Source organism: Trachurus trachurus (genome assembly GCF_905171665.1).
Source record: "Trachurus trachurus genome assembly, chromosome: 16".
Classification (NCBI taxonomy): Eukaryota; Metazoa; Chordata; class Actinopteri; order Carangiformes; family Carangidae; genus Trachurus; species Trachurus trachurus.
The window spans coordinates 13,986,864-14,007,435 of NC_139902.1; the positions used below are offsets into that span (position 1 = coordinate 13,986,864).

Genomic DNA, 20,572 nt, shown 5'->3' on the forward strand with positions numbered 1-20,572 from the left:
GCACATAATATGCTGTGTCATCTACCACACATCTGTCATTTCCAGAAAAAGTGCTTCACTCCAAACAGAGTGAAAGTGAAGAAACTACTGGGGTTGTTGTGCAATTAATGGCAAGTTGACAGTGAAACCAGAGATCCACCACACAGAGCCAACAAACACAGAAAAGGGAAAAGCAAACTCCCGGATTCGATTAACAGAGTCTCGTCTTTTCCAGTAAACATTTAACAAAAAAAGAAGGAAAAAAAAGGGAGGATTGCATAGTTTAAGCACAGCATTTCTCTGAGCACATTTGCTTCACACTGCAGCGCTGTTAGGAACGTGCCTCGATAAATCAACCAGCAGGGACAAATTTAATTTCATGGAGAAATATTGCTGCTTGGGAGAGGAGATACCGAAGCCTTTAGGGACCAGAGGAGGCGCAGTGTGAAGAGAGACAAAGTGAGAGAGTTAACAAGGACACTGCAGACATGGAGGAGGCAGAAAACTACACCAGCCTGCAGGAGTTCATGGAGGAACCAACACCTGGAGGGAACAGGCCCATCCTCCAGCACAGCAACGGTAGCCTATACTTTGTGTGTATGTGAAATACTGAGAGAGCTCACCTGTGTAAGCAGTGCTGGAAAGTAACTAAGGATATTTACTCAAGTACAGCTTTGAGCTACTTTAGTATTTCAATTTAATGCTTCTTTATATTTCTGTTCCACAGCGTTATAGGGAAATGTTGTGCTGTTTATTTGACAGCTTTCATTTATTTACACAATGGATAACAGGACAAACCTTTAAAATACAACACACTGTTAATGATTAAACCAGTGGTTTCCTGTGTGGCTCCTGACATTGTACAAAAGTCAGAGTGTGGCCTGGATAATACTTCCCCAAATTTTAATTTAAAATAAATAAAAAATGTTCAAGTAATTCAACATCTTACCAAAATTCAAAGATCAGAGAAAGAATCCCCCAAAATGTTTAGTTTAGTTTTTCCTTCATGTCTCCATCATTTCTCCCCTCTTCAGATTAATCTGCTGTCCCTGTATATAAAACTGAATGTACATCAGCTTCACCTCCAGCAGCTACAGCAGAACAATACTGTTACACTGTATTAACAGTATAAAGATGTTATACATTATTATACATCAGTCAGAGCAGCTTTTACTCTAATACTTGGTAATTAGTCATAGTCTTCAGCCAATGCTAATTTTTCCACTGACATTTATTTATAATGGAGCATTTTTTTTGTATTGATAAAGTATCTGAAACCATAGACACCACTGTGAGGAAGACAACTAAGCACCGTGTTCAAGATCTTGATTTAAGCCGGTGTATTACCTCATTGCAACACTTTATGTTCGTCCTCCACAGTCTCTCAGGGGGGAAATTCTGCATTTTCAGTAGAAACTGATTCTAGTGGAGTACATTCACCTGAATTTAAATATAAAAGCTGTGGTGAGATGTTACTGATAATGATTTTACATACAAAGCACATTATCATCTTCATGAAATATGGTGCAGTGTTACAAATTAAATTGCCCAACAGTATGTAAAATAGTTTAAACTGACTTCACCTCTACCAGCCTCAAAATTAAACTGCTGCTCACACTTTGTGCATCAGGGATGATAATATTACAATAGCATGTAAAGTTATGTCTAAGAAGATTAATGATTTTGCTTTTCTACTTCTATAGGGACTATTACTGTTAATGCAGTGTTAATGCAGTGTTTTTCTTCCAGTAGGCTATGATATTATGTAAACTATTATGTACTTGTATGTGTGCATATTTTAACATTTGTGTGTTCATGTGACGCTGTGAGACACATACAGAGATAATCCACTCGACTACTTTCAGCAGACATTTTATCTTTTGGGAACAGTAAATGTTACAAAGCTAAATTCTGGTCAAGTGGTTCAGCTCTGCAATCTCCTCTTACTCAGAGTCTCCACCAGAGGATTAAAAGTAGTGAATTGACAGCTACCATGCTGCGGTCTGTTTTGTGTCTAATCAGGCTCCCTGGGACGGAAGCGGGGCATTGAGTGTTTGAGGAGTCAGACAGCTCTCCTGATGCTTATTGGCTTCTTGGCCTCCATCTGCGCCAACATCGTACTGTCTGTGCTCTGTAAGTATAAACACTGTCTTACAGCCTCCTGTGCTTCCTGCCCTCCGGACTGAGCGTGTATATCTCCCTGTCTGTCTCTCTGTCTGTATGTCTCACTCTATTCCTCACCCTGCCTGATTATTCTCTCTTTATTTCAGCTCAGTGTGCTTTCGGACACCTATAATTGGCAATAAAAAAGATAAAGCGCTCTCTCCAGTCCAGTGAGGGTCATGTAATAGAAAAAGCACAAAAGTCCATAATTGTGAAATATTTTTCCTGCAGGGCCAAGAGTCTCTGGCAGCTCAGCCTGTTAATGTGCTTGTGAGGACACTCTCATTTCAAACAAACACCACTGGGGCCATACGAGCTTGATCAATCACCCCTACCACACACATATATTTCAAGACACTACACACACACAAGCTATTGAGTTCAATTCTAGTGTCTGAAAATAATGACTTGCATGTCTTACAACAAGAGAAGGAAAAAACAACATCTAACTGCAACAAATTGTACAACCCTTGATAGAAAAAAATCACCAATCGATTTTTTTCTACTTTATGAATGTGGTATAGAAGTGCATTTATCAACAGTACCATAAATCACAAGTGTTCCTCCTGGTTTCTGTTGTAGGTAAGGTAATATATAGGCTGTATCATAAATATACAGTCAATATTTACCCAGGTAGGCTCTGAAATGAATGAATGAAACGAAGCACAAACCCTGCGTTGAAAAAAACTCAGCACATTTTTACCATTTTGCAAGATTTTTAAATGGTTTTCACACCTGCTGTGTATCAGGCTGGTTTTTGTGAAAATCATTGTGGTATAAACCACATTCGACCTCTGTACAGTTGCTCACCAGGAAATCACAGTTTTCTCATTTATTTTATTTTAGAAACAGTTCATCAGTAATCACTAACTCTGACGTAATTCTGTAACCACAGTGAATCAGCTTACAGTCAATGAAGTTAAAACACAGTCAATTATTTGCTGAAATAATTACGTAATAAAAGGCAGTTGATCGACTTCCTGTTTTTCAGCAGTAATAGTCTCACACTCACTCTGAGCTGTTGTTTGTGTCCGTTTGTTGTCAGATTGCCAGTCTTGCTTGCTAAAAGCCTAATAAATATATAGCCAATATCTGTTTTTATGATTTACATCACACAATTAGTCTCCTTTATATGGGAATAAATGTTTAATGTCTTAATGGGCAAAAGAGAGGTGGCAAACATAAACAAAGAAAACACGAATGTGGAAAAATATGTGGCAGTGTAACCAGACTAAGTTCCCGTTGTAAATGATAATTTCTTACAGCCGCGGGGGAGCTCATATAAACTCAATTATTCCAGCAACAGCAGCAATAAAGTCGTACAGAGATTCACAAACTGTACAAAGGACAAGCATATTAAATAGGGAAAAGTCGGTGAGAAAACAAGGAAACACAACCATCTGAAACATTTTTTAGTCATTTTTAGTCACGCTTTGGTTTGATGGCAGTGTCACATCAGTTTGGCCCAGACTGAAATATCTCAACAACGGCTGGATAGATCACCGTGACATTTTGTAAAGACATTTATGATCCGCAGAGTCCTGCTGGCTTTGGTGATTCCCTGACCTTTTCCTGGAGCAGGGAAATAACTATTTTGTGGCTTGTCATAAAATTTAGCCCAGGCATTCATGCTCCCCTGAAGATGTAATAACCAATGGTGACCACAATGGTGCGTACTGCGTAGTGAAGGTGCTACCTACCTACCTACCTACCTACCTACCTACCTACCTACCTACCTACCTACCTACCTACCTACCTACCTACCTACCTACATCTATCTATCTATCTATCTATCTATCTATCTATCTATCTATCTATCTATCTATCTATCTATCTATCTATCTATCTATCTATCTATCTATCTATCTATCTATCTATCTATCCATCCATCCATCCATCCATCCATCCATCCATCCATCCATCCATCCATCCATCCATCCATCCATCCATCCATCCATCCATCCATCCATCCATCCATCCATCCATCCATCCATCCATCCATCCATCCATCCATCCATCCATCCATCCATCCATCCATCCATCCATCCATCCATCCATCCATACCTACCTACCTACCTACCTACCTACCTCTCTATTTCTCAGTGTTTTACAGGCCAGAGCCAGGTGCCTCTGTGGACTCGTCATCAGCGGGTCAGAAACTGAAAGCGGTGCAGACACGTTACACCCAGCTGTGTAAAGACTACACCGCCCTGGGGCAGAGCTGTTCAAAGACAGGTGGCAGGATGTAGATCAAACATGTACATGTTCTGCACTTCCTCCTGCCTTTCATTTAATGTTCCCCTCACCCTTTTATCTTGCTCGCTCTCTCTCATTAACAGTTAAGCAGTGCAGCGAGTGTCCTGTAGAATGGCTGCTTGTCGGGGATCAGTGTTACTACTTCAGCAATGACAAGCTGGACTGGTTGAAGAGCAGGGACAGCTGTGGAGAGACGGGTGGCCACCTCACCATACTGCACACCATGGAACAGCATGTGCGTGTGCTAATGTGCGTGTGTGCGTGTGTGTGTGTGTGTGTGTGTGTGTGTGTGTGTGTGTGTGTGTGTGTGTGTGTGTGTGTGTGTGTGTGTGTGTGTGTGTGTGTGTGTGTGTGTGCTAATGTGTGTGTGTGTGCTAATGTGTGTGTGTGGATGGGGCTGAAGTGGACACAACTTATCAAGAGACTTCATAGACAGAAGTGAGCACCCTGCTGACCGGCACAGGTGTTCCTCATTCGCCTTAATTGGGTCGGTTACTGTGTGCTGTCAACAAGACAAGAAAACTCTGTGTGTGTGTGTGTGTGTGTGTGTGTGTGTGTGTGTGTGTGTGTGTGTAGGTGTGTGTGTGTGTAAATGGGCACATACAGACACTTTTGCAAGGCCAAGGTCACTCTGTCTGGTCTACTTCTGCACAGGCATTATTTTAAGATTAGAAGTTAGTGCCATTAGCACAGCAGCCGGTGTTACAATCTAATGGCTCTTTTCTATTGAACTATTCCAGTAAGCCGTGACTGTGAGTCAACATGCTCAATAACAGGAACCTGAACATGAAGCAGCTTTATGGAATCCAGTTATCATTGGTTTGTTTTTGATTTCCAAAACAATCTAGTCAATAATGAACGTGCAAAAGTAAAAACTGTAAAGATTAGGATGGAAACTATTTTACAGTAATTACTAACGCTGAACACAACATCTTTATCTGACTTTGTATAGATGGAGTTCAGTCAAGCAATGGGCCCCTTTTTTCACTCAAAACAAATTGACATGTCGGAGGAGGAGAAGCACAGGGATAAATAATGACATGAATTATGGCTCAGTTACATTTAGCTGCTTCAGTTTTCAGGGTCCTGGTATTGTTTGTGCTGGCTTACTGTGACACTGTGAAGGCTTACTGGGACATTGGATTTGAACAATAGAAGCATTGTTTATGTTGTTGGTAACACCTGCTGGGCCGTGCTAAAGATGTGGGTTTGGTTTACCAATGCTTCTGGAGATCCTCTGCAGTATATGATAATAACAACAACAAAATCATAACAAAGTGTGTGTGATTTAATAGAGACTGCATTAAGATACAAACCAATAGTGTGTTTGTGTGATGCTATAGGACGCTCTGGAAAAAGAAGCCAAGAGAATCGGTGGATTTGATTACCACTACTGGATCGGCCTGTCTGATATAGAGAATGAAGGAGACTGGAGATGGGTGGACAACACAACACTACAGCACAAGTAATAATTTAATTTTTAGTAGACTATCTATTTCTAATAACTAATGCATACAGCCAAGTTACTATATTTCTGTTAATTTAAATAAACTGTCCAAGGAGAAGAGCCTGTTTTACCAGGCTTACAACTATGAAAATTACAAATCACAACATTCACAACATCAAAATGTGTAAAAAAAAAAAAAAAAAGAAAGAAAAAAGAAAAAAAGTCAGGCACAGACCTCACCTCAAACCCCCAGATAAATTGGAGTTCAAACATTTCATCATCAACAAATTGTTTGGCGAGCTTGTTTTTCACATTTGTCAGAGATGTTCACATCTGTTATTTATAGCTCTATCTCACTCTCCTGCTCTCTCCCTCTATCACAGATATTGGGATCAGCAGAGCTCAGAGCCAGATAACCACCAGTCAGGAGGGGAACATGGAGAGGACTGTGCCACCTTGGACAGCCACTCCAGGACATGGTTTGATGTCCCTTGTGATCACATTTATAAACGAATCTGCCAGATGGATGCCATTCAAACTGACTGACAATACTAGTAGAAAATCTGGAAACTTCAGAGTTGTGAAAGAAAAATAATGGCTACATATTTGGGATTACAGAAAATGAAACTCATGTTTACAGACCAAAAAATTACTTTTTTGTGACATCCCCCAAATGTGTGTGCGTGTGTGTGTGTGTGTGTGTGTGTGTGTGTGTGTGTGTGTGTGTGTGTGTGTGTGTGTGTGTGTGTGTGTGTGTGTGTGTATTTTTTTGTTGTTGTCGTTTTTGTCTTTTCTTGAAGTTATAGTAGCTGGAAATCAGCAGATAGAGGTCTGATGTTGTACTTGAGGGAGATAAGCATGGCTTGTCATAATAGCGCAATTGCCTTTTGCTTTAAAATAAATTCAAAAGGAAAAAACAGAACGCACAGGCATTTTAGACAAGGGTGCCAGTATATGATTTTATAGAGACTATGACAGATTACAGTTCTAACCCGCCAGGAAGAAGTCTTTTGTTTTACATTTGTCTTTTCACTGCAGATAACTATAAATAACACTGTAGATTTTATTTTAGTTCGGTTGTTTTCCCTTTAAGATTATCTGTGTTGCTTATTTGCAATATTCCAGACTTGTGAGACCAAACATGTGAAATAAATGTCAATGAAATGATCTTTGTTATACAGGCTACCTTTTGATATACAGTAGGCTATGCTATTTGACATTCACACTTCTGTGCACTGATGTAACTGCATCTGACAATGTTGCAGAAGAATGGGAGCCATTTACTAATAAAACGCCAAGGGCTTTGTAATCTACTGACTTTTGTAACGGCTGATGCTTCTTTATTAATGTACAATAAAAACAACTCATGTTATCAACATATGTAGGCTACTGTATCATGTTTTTGCACATGTCAACAACTGGTCGAACTCTGTATTGGTTAAAAAATGGTAGCCTATCATTGTAAGTCTGCAGTTGTAAAAGTTATAATCATAGTTTATAAATGGGTTTTGATCCATATAGCTTGCAACCCAACAGTCGATTGGAGCGATCAAAGCGTTGAGGAGGATTTCCAACAAGTTTGCAAGCCAATGGGGTTCTTATTAATTGTTAATAACTCATCAGTGATGCATTGGTAAAATATTCATTAACCTTTAGCTGGTGTTTATGGCTAATTACATTATTAATAGATGATGCCCTTTTAGAAGGTGTTCTTGGCTGGGATTAATTTAAAGGAAGTGAGATCCATTGGAGTCATGACTCAAGGTTTTAGTGCAGGCATGTAAGTACAACCAGCCTTATTCGGCAGTTGTTTGTGGGGTATTTAGAAACCAAAGGAAGAAAAAAAAACTGGAATTTTGCTCCATGTGTCAGTTTGTGAGTTTATATAGGCCAATCACAGATTATTGATCTGTCATTGACTGGAGTATACCTCGTCAACACTAGATGACGCTGTTCTCCCTGATCCGCTCTGATCCTAGGATACAGATGCTGATTGACGGCTCCACTTGTCCCGCCCCCTTCCCTTTACCGGCCAATCAAAGGTTACGCTGCTTTGTTGTCATACGTGAGCTGACGTGAGCTGAACAATCGAGAGGGAGGCTACCTGCTAGAAACCAACATAACAAGGTAAATTTGAACCTACACAGCCTTATTTTACACTTTGTGCTAATACTGAAGATTTTTATCTACCCCCCCGTTCATTTATTTGGCGTAATGTTGTGGCATAAACCAGCAGGTCGGTTTTTATTGAACTGAGGCCCAGCACCAACGGTGATGTGAAGCCTGGCGGTTGGCTAAGCGTTAGCAACCGAGCTAGCATGACACATGGAGCTTCAATAATAAACAACAAACACGTTAATGAGGATTGTTACTGTAACGACAATATTTATCTAAAGCATATACGTGTTTTGTACGCTTAGTACTTTGTCTGTCTGTTGCATCAAAGCATGCTGTCAGTCCTTAGTTTTACTATTAGCCGGGTCATTTAGCAAAGTAGCTAACAGGCTAATACAGGTTACACAGCTCTGCAGGAGGGAGCTGAATTTCTCTAATTTCTTGATCACGATTTCAGGACCCCATATCGCCAATGAAGTGTATTGAAACACCACTTCTGACTGTGGATGAATATTTCTTTTATCTGATCTGTTTAAAGGTGACTTATATAATTATAGAGGATCAACCTGACAGTGTTATTATTTACTACATACAAGTCCCCTTCTGTTCTGTTCTGTTCTGACTGCGACTGATTCTGTTACCGTCCGCATACAAAAGTGAAAGTAAAGTCCCTTCTTGTTTGAATTTTTGTATAGTTTTCGGTGTATTCTGTATGTTCTCTTTTCTTAAACAGGATTTTTGTAATGTAGTAGTGCTGCAGACTGCTGGTTTGTAATCCAGGCCATCACATAGAATAGAAATGTTTGTGTATCTGACAGTATAAGAGCCTTTACTTTCTTTGGGAAACCGACAGCTTAGCATTCATTAATGCTTAAATAAATTGAGTTGACTTACCTTGTGCAGTCGAGAAGTTAGGCTAATCAACAACAATATGGTTATTGATTTAGCTAAAGTCTGAATAATTAGTAAGGCTGTGCTGGCAAACATTTCCTGAGCAGCTGCAGCTTTTGTCCGTTTTAGAGCATTTCAATTGAATTAACTAGGGTTTTACACTGTTTGTTGGACTAAACAAGCAATTAAAACAACAGGGAATTTGTTAAGACAATTTCGACTCTATGGATACTGACTATTTATGGACTTATTGATTAATCAAGTAATTAAAAAGGCAGAGTGACGTTTGTGAAAATGATTGTCCCAGTATCATTTATTTCTTAATGCTTGTGAATATTTTAATATAATAACGAAATCTTTGTTGCAATACTTTTTAAAAACCGTTGATATCTTTAAATTACTTTAATAATAATAATAATAATAATAATAATAATAAAACGTTTTTAACCACCTTTTCAGGGCATTGAAATACCTAATACCCACATGCAGTTACAGTAAAACACACAGTTTACCCATTTAGTTCCCTGAACCAGCTTTACAGATATCATTCATTATCTATTACCCCTCACTGTTTGATAAGTATATTCTGTACTATGTACTGCAGTTATATGTAGTGACTGAAGTTTTCGATCAATCAGTGTTTTTAGGGCTTCATCATTTCATCCACTGGAAATATTCTAGTTTCATTGTGTATCATTTTCTGTTCAATTCCCCAAAGTTCAGACTGACATATTTGGAGTTTTTTTTTTTTGGCAGCTTGAGAGCTTCACAAGAATTTTAATGTTTAAACAATGTTTAGTTGCACAGCATGAGTTTGTGTTGTCTGTCTGCAAACTGCTGGTTGTATCAGTCTGTAGTTGACTTGCTCATCAGCAAAACTGCACATGCAGGTACTTGTCTGCAAACACTGCATAATTTAGCATTAAACATATTCAGCATGCAGCACATCATTTCAGTAAACTCAAATCGTAGAAGTGGTTTGCAGAGATCTTCAGAGCCATTTAAAGTCCCCTTTGGCAGAAGAGGATTATGGAAAAAATGGATCATCCACTTCTTAATAGAGCTGAGAGTCTATTGAAGTGAGTGCTTTTTACTGAGTTTTGGGTATGATATACAACAGTGGAAGCTTACAGCTGCCAACTCCAATTTTAAATTGTTTTTCTCCTTGTAGCTTTGTACCTTTTTTTTTTTTATGACATTTTATCCGGTTAGACTCTAACTCCATTTTGAATCCAAAGCTCCTTGTAACATTACAAATAGCAATAAAGCCGTGATGGTACCAAAACAAACCCAACATGTTTTCAGTGGCGGTTTTTGTTGTATCATATGTAAGGGAACAGAAGGCGTTGGGACAAGGGAATGGTTTTAATTTCAATGATTCTCCTTGACATTAAGCTGACATAATACACAATTTAAAATAATAGGCTACTTGAATTGAGAAGAGGGCCAAGCACAAACACTGCTGTCATTATCCATGGTCATTACTGCGTGGCAAAACAATTTATCACAACAAGTAGCTATGCATCCCATTGTGCATTTGGGATCCTTTCAATTATTATTGGCTATTTTCAGTATAAATTTTTATTAATGTTAATATATACATCTTGTGTTTATTTCTGCATCCCAGCGGTCACCAAGGTACACCGTATCCGAACAGCTGCATAGTGCGTATTGACTGGGTCTACATATTTCTCCAGCCATCTGTCACTGAAGTGCAGCCAGTTTTGTCCTTCTTTTAAATTCAGTAGAAAAATGCAGATGGATCTAATCCAGCCTCGGATCCAGAGCTTAATTTGACTTTTAAAAAATACCTGAACTGAAACGAATGCACTGTTTCTGAAACAGAGTGTAGGTTAATTTGTTTGGCTGCGACACATGGCTGCTCATCTGTTCTGCTTACCTGGGAATGTGCTCTTTGGACCTCCTAGAGGGCGGTCCAGTGGGGGAACATATGCAAGGTGTGCACAGCGCTTCATTCATTCAAAATCTCATCAGATGTAGGACCACACAATACATCGGCACCGGCTGAGAACAGGAAGAAACAGTCAGACTGTACTCTTTAGCACAGCAGACTGAGTTGCATTAATTTTAGGAAATGGCCTCGGGTAATGAAACAGATCTGATGCAACTGCAATCTTTTTTTCATGCATCTGTAAGATTTAACTTCCCTCGTGCCCTAGAATGTGTCTGCTGGGATTAAAATCTTAAAATATCCCATCAAAGTCAACAGGACATCTCCTCACATTGAGTTGTCAGTTGGGAGGAACACACAATTAGACTCACACTGACATCCAGATCTGCTTTTTTTTTAATATTGTTTTTGGACTATGTACATGAGATGTTTAGAACAGCTCCTTTGTGGATGTGCGTGTGTGTCCGTCTGTGTCACTACTACTACACTAATTATCCTGGTGGTTGGTTCATGTGTCGACACAGAAAATGTTTTTTGATGAATGTACACGGTCTGCTTCACATCCATTAGACTTGTTGCCCGCATTGGTGCTATCCACTCCTTGAGCAGCTCTCCAGGTAATCTGTGGGTGTTGTCAAGTGCTTCGGTCAAGAGTACTCTGCTGTTAGACGTTAAATGAGGAGGGAATATTGTTCAGTCACAGTGATGTCTTTTCAACAGGCCACGAGTGTTTGGCCCGGTGTTTCAAAAGGCATGGTGTGATCTCTAGATGCTGTGTCCTTGTTCAGAGCGCTGTGATTGTCGCTCGAGTATTTATGGAAGATTATGACACGGTGACTGTCTGTGGATGGCCACTTTTACAACACAGTAATAAAGCGAAAGCCAAGGTTACAACCGAGATGCGATTGCCTTGATTTTATTTGTAGCATACTTGTATTTTCTGCTGCTGCTCTCACAGTATTTGTGTCTGTGTTTAGTCCCCGCAGCCTAACTTGCTAACTGTGTCTCTGTTACCTGTGTCACCCGGCGTCAGATGGAGGTGGAGCAGCTCCTGTCTCTGTCCGGCCCAGCACTGGCCCAGGCTGTCAGCTCTCTGCTGGAAACCCCGGGCCTCTACGTCTTCTCTGACATCCTGGAGCTGCCTAATGTCAGAGAGGTAAACACTCTCACACTTTATCTTCCTCATCCATCTCACTCTCTTGTCTTTTCAGACCTTTTCAAACCTGGCACAAAAATCCATCTTAATCGCAGGCAGACAGGGCAATCTCACAAGTGTTAATGTGTTCAATGCGCACAGAGAGTCTGATTAACCAAACCACACTCAGAAGGTTAATTGGAACCACGAGCATTGTTATCATCGACTCTTGTGAAAGTCTGTGTACATGTGCACCAATGGCGTAATCACAGTCGCAACTCACCTCCCAATTAGCGCATCTATGTATAGAATTCCTGGACGTTGATGCTGCTGTCACTTTTCAAACGTACATTTCCGACATATTACACATGTTGGATGTGAAATGCGCAAGAAAATACGTAGTTAACACCCTATTTTGGGAGTGAAATGCTGCTGTTACAGTAGAGAGTGGTTGTGCAGCCCCATCGATTCAATCTGGAAAGAAGGATGGGAGTATTTACTGAAGCTTTGTGTCTCCTTTAAACACCTAAAACCGTATGTCGTTAATTACAAGGACCAGACCGGCTGAGAAGTGGCACGGCTGCATTGCATCTGAAGTTTATTGCCTGGCATTAAGTCTTGCAGGACAAGTTTTCTTGGATTCACAGAATCGGAGAGAAAAGGTAGAGCGGCAGATGGAGAAAGGATGTGAGGAGATGTCGTCATGGTTAAAACAATTTAATACTTCAGTAACTGAGCTCGATAATATTGCACCAAATTATAAAGATGCATACCAAAGTTACCACAGATGAAAGGACAACAGTGCAACAGTCTGTTAATGTAACACAAAGCTTCAACCATCCATTCCCCTTAGTGGTTTCTTGCTTGAATATGTATGTTTCCAACTTTTAATGGTTCATAGCAGGTCAATGCAGAGAAATATGACTGAAGCAACCAGCAATACTTATTAAGTAGGTCTGTTATTTTTATCTGTTCACAACAATAAATCTAGTTAACGGAGTTTAGAAGTTTTATCAGAAATCTTCCACATTAATTTTCATAACTCGTTCTATTGCTGATCCTGAGCTGATAGCATTGGCTATTTATAATATTTCCACACACACACTCCGCCTTCCTTTCGCACGATGAATAACTACTTGCATTTCTAAAAGCGTCTCCCTTTCAAACATATGTGGTGCAGCAGCAGGGAACATTATCTTTTGCCAATCAGTGCTTCCCAGACACGTGCACGCATAGAAATCAGATGAACTGCCGCTGAGCTCGTGTACATCTTTAGTCTTAGTAGTCTGCTAAATTGAAAAACTGCAGCGGCTTATCTCTCGTAGCTTCTCCCCCCGCAGGTGTTTATTGTAACAGGTGAGAGAGTCGGAGACAGAAGTGCGATAGTTACAGTAGAGCAGCTTCATCAGTCTCAAGCCTTGTGGAATTTAATGACAAAAAAAAAACGACATCAGCTGATTCAAGGCGTCCATTAGGAGACAAGTTTTCCACTAATATTATTAGATTAACGAACAGACGTCTGAAGTCCCATCACAAAGGAACACTGTGCACACATTATGCTGCTGGGTGTAAATATAAACCACCTCAGATGAATCCAAATATGTGTGAATATAAGCAGCCAGGTCTCCATATGGCCCCTCTCTCTCTCTCTCTCCCTCTCCCTCTCCTTTTCTCAGCAAGACCTCTGCTCAGACCTGTTCAGTGTGCATAGATAAAAAGCAGTCGCACAGTTCTTGTGTAGAGTCTCATTACTTCTGTGTTCTGCCACATCATTTTCTCCCTCTGTCTCTCTCTTCCCACTGAACCACAGCTGGAGAACGGCCCTCATGCACCGGTGTACCAGCTCCTGAACCTCTTTGCCTATGGAACCTACTGCGACTACAAAGGTATTGCAGTGGCAGCACAATGTAAATAAGTAATAGGGCAGCCGGCGACTCTTTTATTATGAGCCGTATTTCTTCGCTACAAGGCAGGTACCTTGACACGGAGGATTTAAACACCCTCACCTGAGACACTGCAGGCAGGTTACACGCAGACAAAATAGCTGGGGTACTTTTATCTGCCGGGGCAACTTTTCGCCCGGCGTTACAATTGGCTGCTGATGGTTTTTGTTGCGGCAGCGCTGGCACAAATGGACAATAAACTCGTCTTGTCTGACTTAATTTGCGGTCTGTGTAGCGTGTTGGGAAAGCTTTCAACAAGAAGTGGAATGTTAATTATGTCTAATTTTATGCTGAATATCAACCAATAGCCTGGAAAAAGAATCTAGCCTACTTTTATTGTTCCCTTCCCTTCCCTTTCGAGTCACACCAACGGGGGAGCACATTTACTTTCACAGAGCTGTGTAGTGGAGCCCTTAGAGGAGCTGTCAGAGCTGGAGACTTAGAGGGGGAGTGGGGTGGGGGGGTGAATCCTGTCATCAAGGGAGCAAGGCAGCAGGAGACACAGTCGCTGGAGACCAACTTCTGCTCGACTTTGTTCTCTGACTGCTTAAACAGCTCTACACTCACCTGCACCGTCTCTGTGTGAAGCTGTGCCTCCGTTATGTGTGACTGTTTGACCCTCAGCAAAATGACTCTTACACACTGCCCTGGTGTGTGTGTATATATGTATATATATATATTTATATACATCCCCCCTCCCATTGTGTGTTTGTGTTTTATTTTCTGTTCTTGTTTGCTGCTGTAGAGAGAGCAGCCTCTCTTCCAGAGCTGACCCCTGCTCAGAGAAACAAACTCCGCCACCTGTCAATCATCAGCTTGGCTTCCAACCTCAAGGTTTGTTCTTTTCTCGTCCACTTTTTGTATGTATTTTGTTACAGAAAAATGCAAATGAGCCACAATGTTGTATTTGTCTCAAATGTATCAAACAAACCTAACTCCTGCTGCTGCTGTCATATATCGCTGTAGGCGTCATGCAGCAAGATGTTAATGATGTATCCACAATTCTGCTTTTAAATATGTCATTACTGTTTCATTCAGATGCATAGCCCATGTTTTTAAAAGTTTATCTGAGCTTGTTGCTGTATTAATATCTGCTAAATTAGATCAAAAGCATCAGACAAGCCTTAAAAATATGCCAGCGCCACTACTACTGCTCATGCTATTTCAGATGCCTTACCCCTCCCTCCATCTGCATAAAGTATTAAATGTTCTTTTTTAAGGCATCTCTCATTTGCACCTTCCAACCATGCTGCACCTCTTCTTGTGCCCTTTTCTTTCTCTGCTCCTGATAAATAATTGATTCATTACCCTCACCATCGCTGTGCTTTCCTTTTGCTTTAACGTAATCTCACTTTCCATTACCATTACTTCTTTCGCTCCTGCCCCCTGTTTTTCTCTGCAATATGTCACTGCATGTAGACTTGAACTCTCTAATTGCCCAGTGAGGGATTGTTAAAGTCCAAACTTTCCTCTCATCCTCCTTTGGCAGTGACATTTGGACAAATAAGCAATCTGACTGTAACATTTTATTTGTCGTTTCCCATTAAATCATTTAAGTGTAATTAAATTCTCTGCCTGTTTAGTTTGGTTTAAAAAAGAAGAGAGTGTGAGAGTATTTATTTATTTATTTTGACTCCCCCAGTGCCTGCCGTACTCGCTCCTCCTGCAGCAGCTGGAGCTGAAGAATGTGCGGGAGTTGGAGGACCTGCTGATCGAGGCTGTTTACTGTGACATCATCCAAGGCAAACTGGACCAGAGGAACCAGCAGGTGGAGGTGGACTGCAGCGTGGGCCGTGACCTTGGCCCCAACGAGCTCCCCAACATCGTCAACACGCTGCAGGAGTGGTCAGTGTGTTCGCTGTGCCTCCGTGCACACACTTCAGATTTATGTCTCAATTACGTGTGTGTTCCTAACTCCCACTTCGCCTCCCTCCGCGTCTCCATCTCCTCTCTCTTCTCACTCTCTCACTCTCCCGCAGGTGTACAGGGTGTGAGGCCGTGTTGTGTGGTATCGAGGAGCAGGTCTCGAGGGCCAACCAATATCGAGAGAGCCAGCTCAAGGTCAAAGTCCAAGTGGAAACAGAGGTTAGTCCATCCCTCATCCCATCAGCCAAGAGTCCTCTCTCACTCCCCCATCCCCCAGCGCCCCCCAGAAAATCCAGTAAATGTGACTCTCTCCATCTCAGTTGTTACGCTTCCAGCCACTGGTGGTATTTTAGTTTCCTCCTGAATGCATATTTCCTTCTTTTTTTTTCTTTTTTTTTGCATCCTGTTTGAGTGTAAACTCGCTCAGCAGCATGTCCATATCCCTCACTTAAAAGGAGAGATTCACAGCCTCTCAGTTGGTCTTCAGCTGGAGACTCATGTGAGCATTGAAAATAGGCTTTTGCCTGCTGTAATAACAAGGATGAATCAAGTGTGTATCTTCCAAGGTTACATTCTTCTTACTACTTAATCCCTTCTTTGTGTGACCGTCCTTGAGCTTGGTAAGGAAACTCTGTAAAAAATCACACAGGTATTTTTTCATTAAAAGAACTTTAACCTTAGGAAATACACACTTTATTTTAACAACTCATTTGGACTGGATTTTGTTCCTGTTTTGAGCAGAATGCACAGCTGGAAAAAACATGACATCGTTCATACGGGCAGTTGACTTTGAGGTGGAATTGAACGGTCGTGAATCCATCTTTTAGCTTCTTCTCTTGCTTAACCTTTAATTTTCAATCCCTTCACTTTTCCCTCAGGTTTCAAACCTACAGAAAACGTTAAAGGCCAGCGCTGCATCTCCATCGTCAGGCCCCGCCCCAGCTGGAGCCGCCTCCAATCAGGACGCAGACCAACCTGCCGAGCCGCGAGACCCTGCCTCTTCTCAGGAACCTCGGCAACCAGGCAAAAAGAGCTCAAAGGTGAAAGGGTGAGTAGAGTGATTACCTTCTGTATTCACTGTGGCGAAGCGTAATGGCTACATGAATCCAAACACTGACTGCAGCACTGACTGGCTGTCAGTCATGCAGACAGTATTTGTCTGCATGACTGACAGTGGCTTTGATGTTATAGCTTTTGTATGTAAAAGCGAGCAGCAAGAGTTTGCATAGAAATTGTGTCCTCTTTTTTTTTTTTTTTTTTTTAAAGCAAGAGCAAACGTTTCACAAATTGAAAATATGTTTGGCCATGTAGAATAATTCTCTAAAATTATGTTTTATTCAGGCTTGTTGGTGTGCTCTTAAATCAGGTTTGTGTTGAAGTTTTCTCAGGCAAAAAATGCTATTTATTCCTACAACTGGAACAAAGAGCTGCATGTGGAGGTTCTTTCCATTAAGTTTCTTTTATTGCTTCTTCTTTTGTTCTGTAAAGCACTTTGTAACTGTGGTTTTTGAGAGGTGCTTTTATAAATACAAATTTACCTAGTTATAACCACAGTGCTATAAAGACTGTACTTCAAACACTAAATTAAAGCCATTAGTCCAATGTTCTTGTAGAGCGCAAAGTTAATTCAGCAGAGAACCACTGCTATGTTTCCATTTTTTTCAATAAACATTAAAAAGCCAGCTGCCGATGTAAGTGGTCTGTTCGTGTGTGTGTCTGCATGAAGTAGCTTTATTATCAGATGTACATCAGTGTTTTGCAGCAGTACTCTAACCCTGCTATCAGGGACTCTCTCTCTGTTCTGTTTCCATCCGGCCCAATTACCGATGGCTAATTTCACATCTGTCCTGGATTGTAAAATGTCACTGGATATACAAATGCCCCGCGTGCCTCTCCTCCTGAAAGAACCATTTCCCCCTCCAGTGATCAGACGAGATGCTTTGCTCGTCTGCTGTTTATGTTGTTGCCGCTGAACAGAAAGCAGTGATTATTTTCTGGCTGCCTGTCACATTTTGATGAAGCATAGAGCCCTGTAATTTTCATCACTCAGCACTGCACTTCATTCAAATGAAGATCCACTTAATGTTTTGAAATCCAAATTAATGATAGCTTAACCTCAATCCTCGAATTAAAATGAGTTTTGACACCATTTCTTTATAAAGCTATTTAAAGGATGGTACTGATAGTGCCGCGGTTATTATTAGAAATTGGTTCTTTTCAAAAATTCTTTTTAATTTGAAGAAATGGAAAATCCACCGAGATCAATTTTAATGCCGAAGTACAAGTCATTAGACCTTTGAACACAAAGGTTCTGTAGCAGCCGGGTTAGGAGCAGTGTGCGGGTTCAGTGCACCATCTGTATTTAAAGTTGAAAAGTAAACAAGCAAACCACTTAATGCCTTTGATAAACAAGACACAAATTCAATATTTTTTTTTCATTGTTTACCACTCAGGCTGCGCGGCAGCGGGAAAATCTGGTCCAAGTCTAACTGAGGACAAGAGATAGACAGCTGCGCTGATGGACACTCTCACTGATGAATGGACACGTGGACACGTTAACAGACAAATGGATACATCAGACAATGTGACCGATGCTCACGGACACCACTTAAAAACCAGGACGCTTCATGGGAATTTTTCTTGACACCTAATCTCAACCTTGACGGATTCAGAAACACACACTGGCTGATGGATATGACAGGTGCGACATCCACTCTTGCAGTTGTTAATAGCCTATCAGGCGGACTTTTAAGTGTATACACACACACAAACACACACACACACAGCACTTGTAACACATGAATACAGAGCAGTCTGCAGCAGGAGTCAGTTGCCTTTGACCAGAAACAGGATCAGTGTATTTGAAGCGTATGTGTGTGCATCTCTATTGGTTTGGAATAAAATGTTCTTTTTGGTTTAGGTTAATTCTTTTGTTGCTTTGTATTTTCTTCTCTCTGCTGAGTTGGGATGTGTAAAAAATAAGAATATAAATTGTTGGGAAATAAAACAAAGCCCTGTACTTATCCTGACTGTCTCATTAATGTCACTGTCACTCCTTTTAATAAATGCACTTCAAAGTGCATCTCTGGAGGGTGCACTGCTAAATGTTAACTCACAGAAAGGGGGCTACCCGTTAGGAGGTCAAGACATTAATTAGGGCAAGTCCCCAAAGAGACTAATGTATTATAGAGCTGAGGCTTCCCCTGTGCGCAACCGGCATGGCTTCACACACATCCGCACACACACACACCAAGTGCATTCATATTTCATACGAGTATGTTTTGCCCAGAGCTTCTATTTCAGTGTCAAAATTGCCTGTTGAAATTGCCTGCCATCCTCCCTTGTACCTCCATCACGCACTCAAAATTGCCTTCATCATGCCTGCCCGCTTTCTCACTCTTTTGAATCTGTTTTCTCTAAATTCTCTGCTTTTCATCCAACCTGACATTAATGGCAGCAATTAGCTGACCGGCAGCCACATTGAGAGGGACGTGGACATGGAAATTATGATCCTGTTTCATTTAAACCCTGCATCTTTCTCCTACAACCTTCATACTCCCTCCCCACCTCTATAAATAGTGGTGTTAATTTCAGTCGGTGTGATCAAGCTACATTAGTTCACAGGCTTTTGCTCAACTGCAGCTGTGAATTCTAACAGCTGTACACCTACAGTGTTTGTGAGAGACGCGGGCGGCTGCTGTCGCTGCCGTACGTGTGATTGGGAGAGAAAGTTGCAGGTGTGGCGTGCGCTGTCCGTGATGATGACTCTGCAAACCGCGTCACTCAGTCCACACCTAACTTCTGTGCTGGTGTTTGCAGTTTACAGATTGCTGCACCTGGCTTGCTGTATGTGTCTCATAACTAGACGGCCATTAAAACTTCCTATAGTGGAACCGAGCCAATCAATTACTTTGATTGATCAGTAAAATGCCCAGAGGAGATTGGAAATCACTGGCTGGTGCAAGAAGACTCAGGAGAATCTCAATACACTCGAGTGGCATTTCTCCTCGTGCTCGTCCTGATTTTATTGACATTTGTTTGAAAAACTGTACACACAGGAAATTCTCTCTTTAGCATCCTGTTAATCTTTCTGAAGCGAGCAGAATCCATATGAGGTAAAGAGATAAGGGGGGAAAGCTTCAGACACAAGCAGCCGTCTTATTTTTCACCAGTCTTTTTTAGCTGCTCCTCGTGGTTAAAAAAAAAAAAGAAAGAAAGAAAAAAACATGATCGGCACATGCAGGACTCTTTAATGCCAAAGCCCATGGTTCAAAATCAATGCAAGGCGGTGGACTAAATGTTCACTTCACGGAAGGGAAAAAAAAAAGAAAAAGATTAGGATACAAAGGTAGCTATTAAAATGCACAGTGTAAGCTTTATCCGTCCCCATAAAGCACTGCAGATTCGCACAGCTTCCCCAGGGAATTCATTCAACATGCACAGAAATAAACAGACAGACACAAAGCTAAAACGCCAGTGTTGAATCTTTATTGAACTTCCATGGTACAGAAAAGAAACACACATTTCTACAGGAATGCTACCAAAAAAAACCCACAAGACTGGATATCTGGAGGATTGCACGAGCCACGCATGATGCCACCAGCACTATGTGTGTAGTGGAAATGTGTGTGAGTGGTGTGGGAGGAGGGGGGAAGGGGGTTGAAGGGGGTTCATGTCTCAAAGCTGCTTAGAAAAGTTGCCAAACACAAACTGACATTTGGCTTTGAAAGGTTCTATAAGACATCTCTCACTGATAGATAAAATAGACATTTATAAATAATAGATTTGAAGCAACTCTCGCAGGTTTTCTTACTGTATACATGCAGATTCATTGGAGAGACAGAAATGACGCTCCTTGATGTACT

General features: G+C 41.0%; 2 protein-coding genes across 3 annotated transcripts; both read left to right on the forward strand.

Annotated features, from left to right (window-relative positions):
* The first annotated feature begins 138 nt into the window (after positions 1-138).
* Positions 139-7,219, forward strand: LOC310999867 (CD209 antigen-like protein C). Its single transcript, XM_083990455.1, has 6 exons — positions 139-558; positions 2,002-2,112; positions 4,246-4,377; positions 4,482-4,633; positions 5,742-5,863; positions 6,229-7,219. Exons 1-6 carry the CDS (start codon positions 468-470, stop codon positions 6,389-6,391), a joined length of 771 nt encoding a protein of 256 aa, XP_083846581.1. The 5' UTR covers positions 139-467; the 3' UTR covers positions 6,392-7,219.
* A 672-nt stretch (positions 7,220-7,891) lies between these two features.
* cops7a (COP9 constitutive photomorphogenic homolog subunit 7A) lies at positions 7,892-18,730 on the forward strand. Of its 2 annotated transcripts, none has more exons than XM_083989248.1 (8): positions 7,892-7,972; positions 11,797-11,919; positions 13,709-13,784; positions 14,587-14,675; positions 15,484-15,686; positions 15,821-15,926; positions 16,586-16,755; positions 18,161-18,730. In XM_083989248.1, exons 2-8 carry the CDS (start codon positions 11,797-11,799, stop codon positions 18,198-18,200), a joined length of 807 nt encoding a protein of 268 aa, XP_083845374.1. In that variant the 5' UTR covers positions 7,892-7,972; the 3' UTR covers positions 18,201-18,730. The 2 variants fall into 2 exon arrangements, with proteins under 2 accessions (XP_083845374.1, XP_083845375.1); XM_083989249.1 differs by having other exon boundaries at positions 16,586-16,747.
* Positions 18,731-20,572: the final 1,842 nt, after the last annotated feature.

What these genes read in the sequence shown, in the direction of transcription:
- LOC310999867 (XM_083990455.1), top strand. Translation starts at nt 468, where the DNA reads ATGGAGGAGGCAGAAAACTACACCAGCCTGCAGGAGTTCATGGAGGAA. An exon ending in CATCGTACTGTCTGTGCTCT is followed by an intron (nt 2,113 to 4,245) that starts GTAAGTATAAAC and finishes TCTATTTCTCAG; the next exon opens with TGTTTTACAGGCCAGAGCCA. An exon ending in GCAGAGCTGTTCAAAGACAG is followed by an intron (nt 4,378 to 4,481) that starts GTGGCAGGATGT and finishes TCTCATTAACAG; the next exon opens with TTAAGCAGTGCAGCGAGTGT.
- cops7a (XM_083989248.1), top strand. Translation starts at nt 11,797, where the DNA reads ATGGAGGTGGAGCAGCTCCTGTCTCTGTCCGGCCCAGCACTGGCCCAG. An exon ending in GCTTGGCTTCCAACCTCAAG is followed by an intron (nt 14,676 to 15,483) that starts GTTTGTTCTTTT and finishes TGACTCCCCCAG; the next exon opens with TGCCTGCCGTACTCGCTCCT. An exon ending in AAGTCCAAGTGGAAACAGAG is followed by an intron (nt 15,927 to 16,585) that starts GTTAGTCCATCC and finishes CTTTTCCCTCAG; the next exon opens with GTTTCAAACCTACAGAAAAC.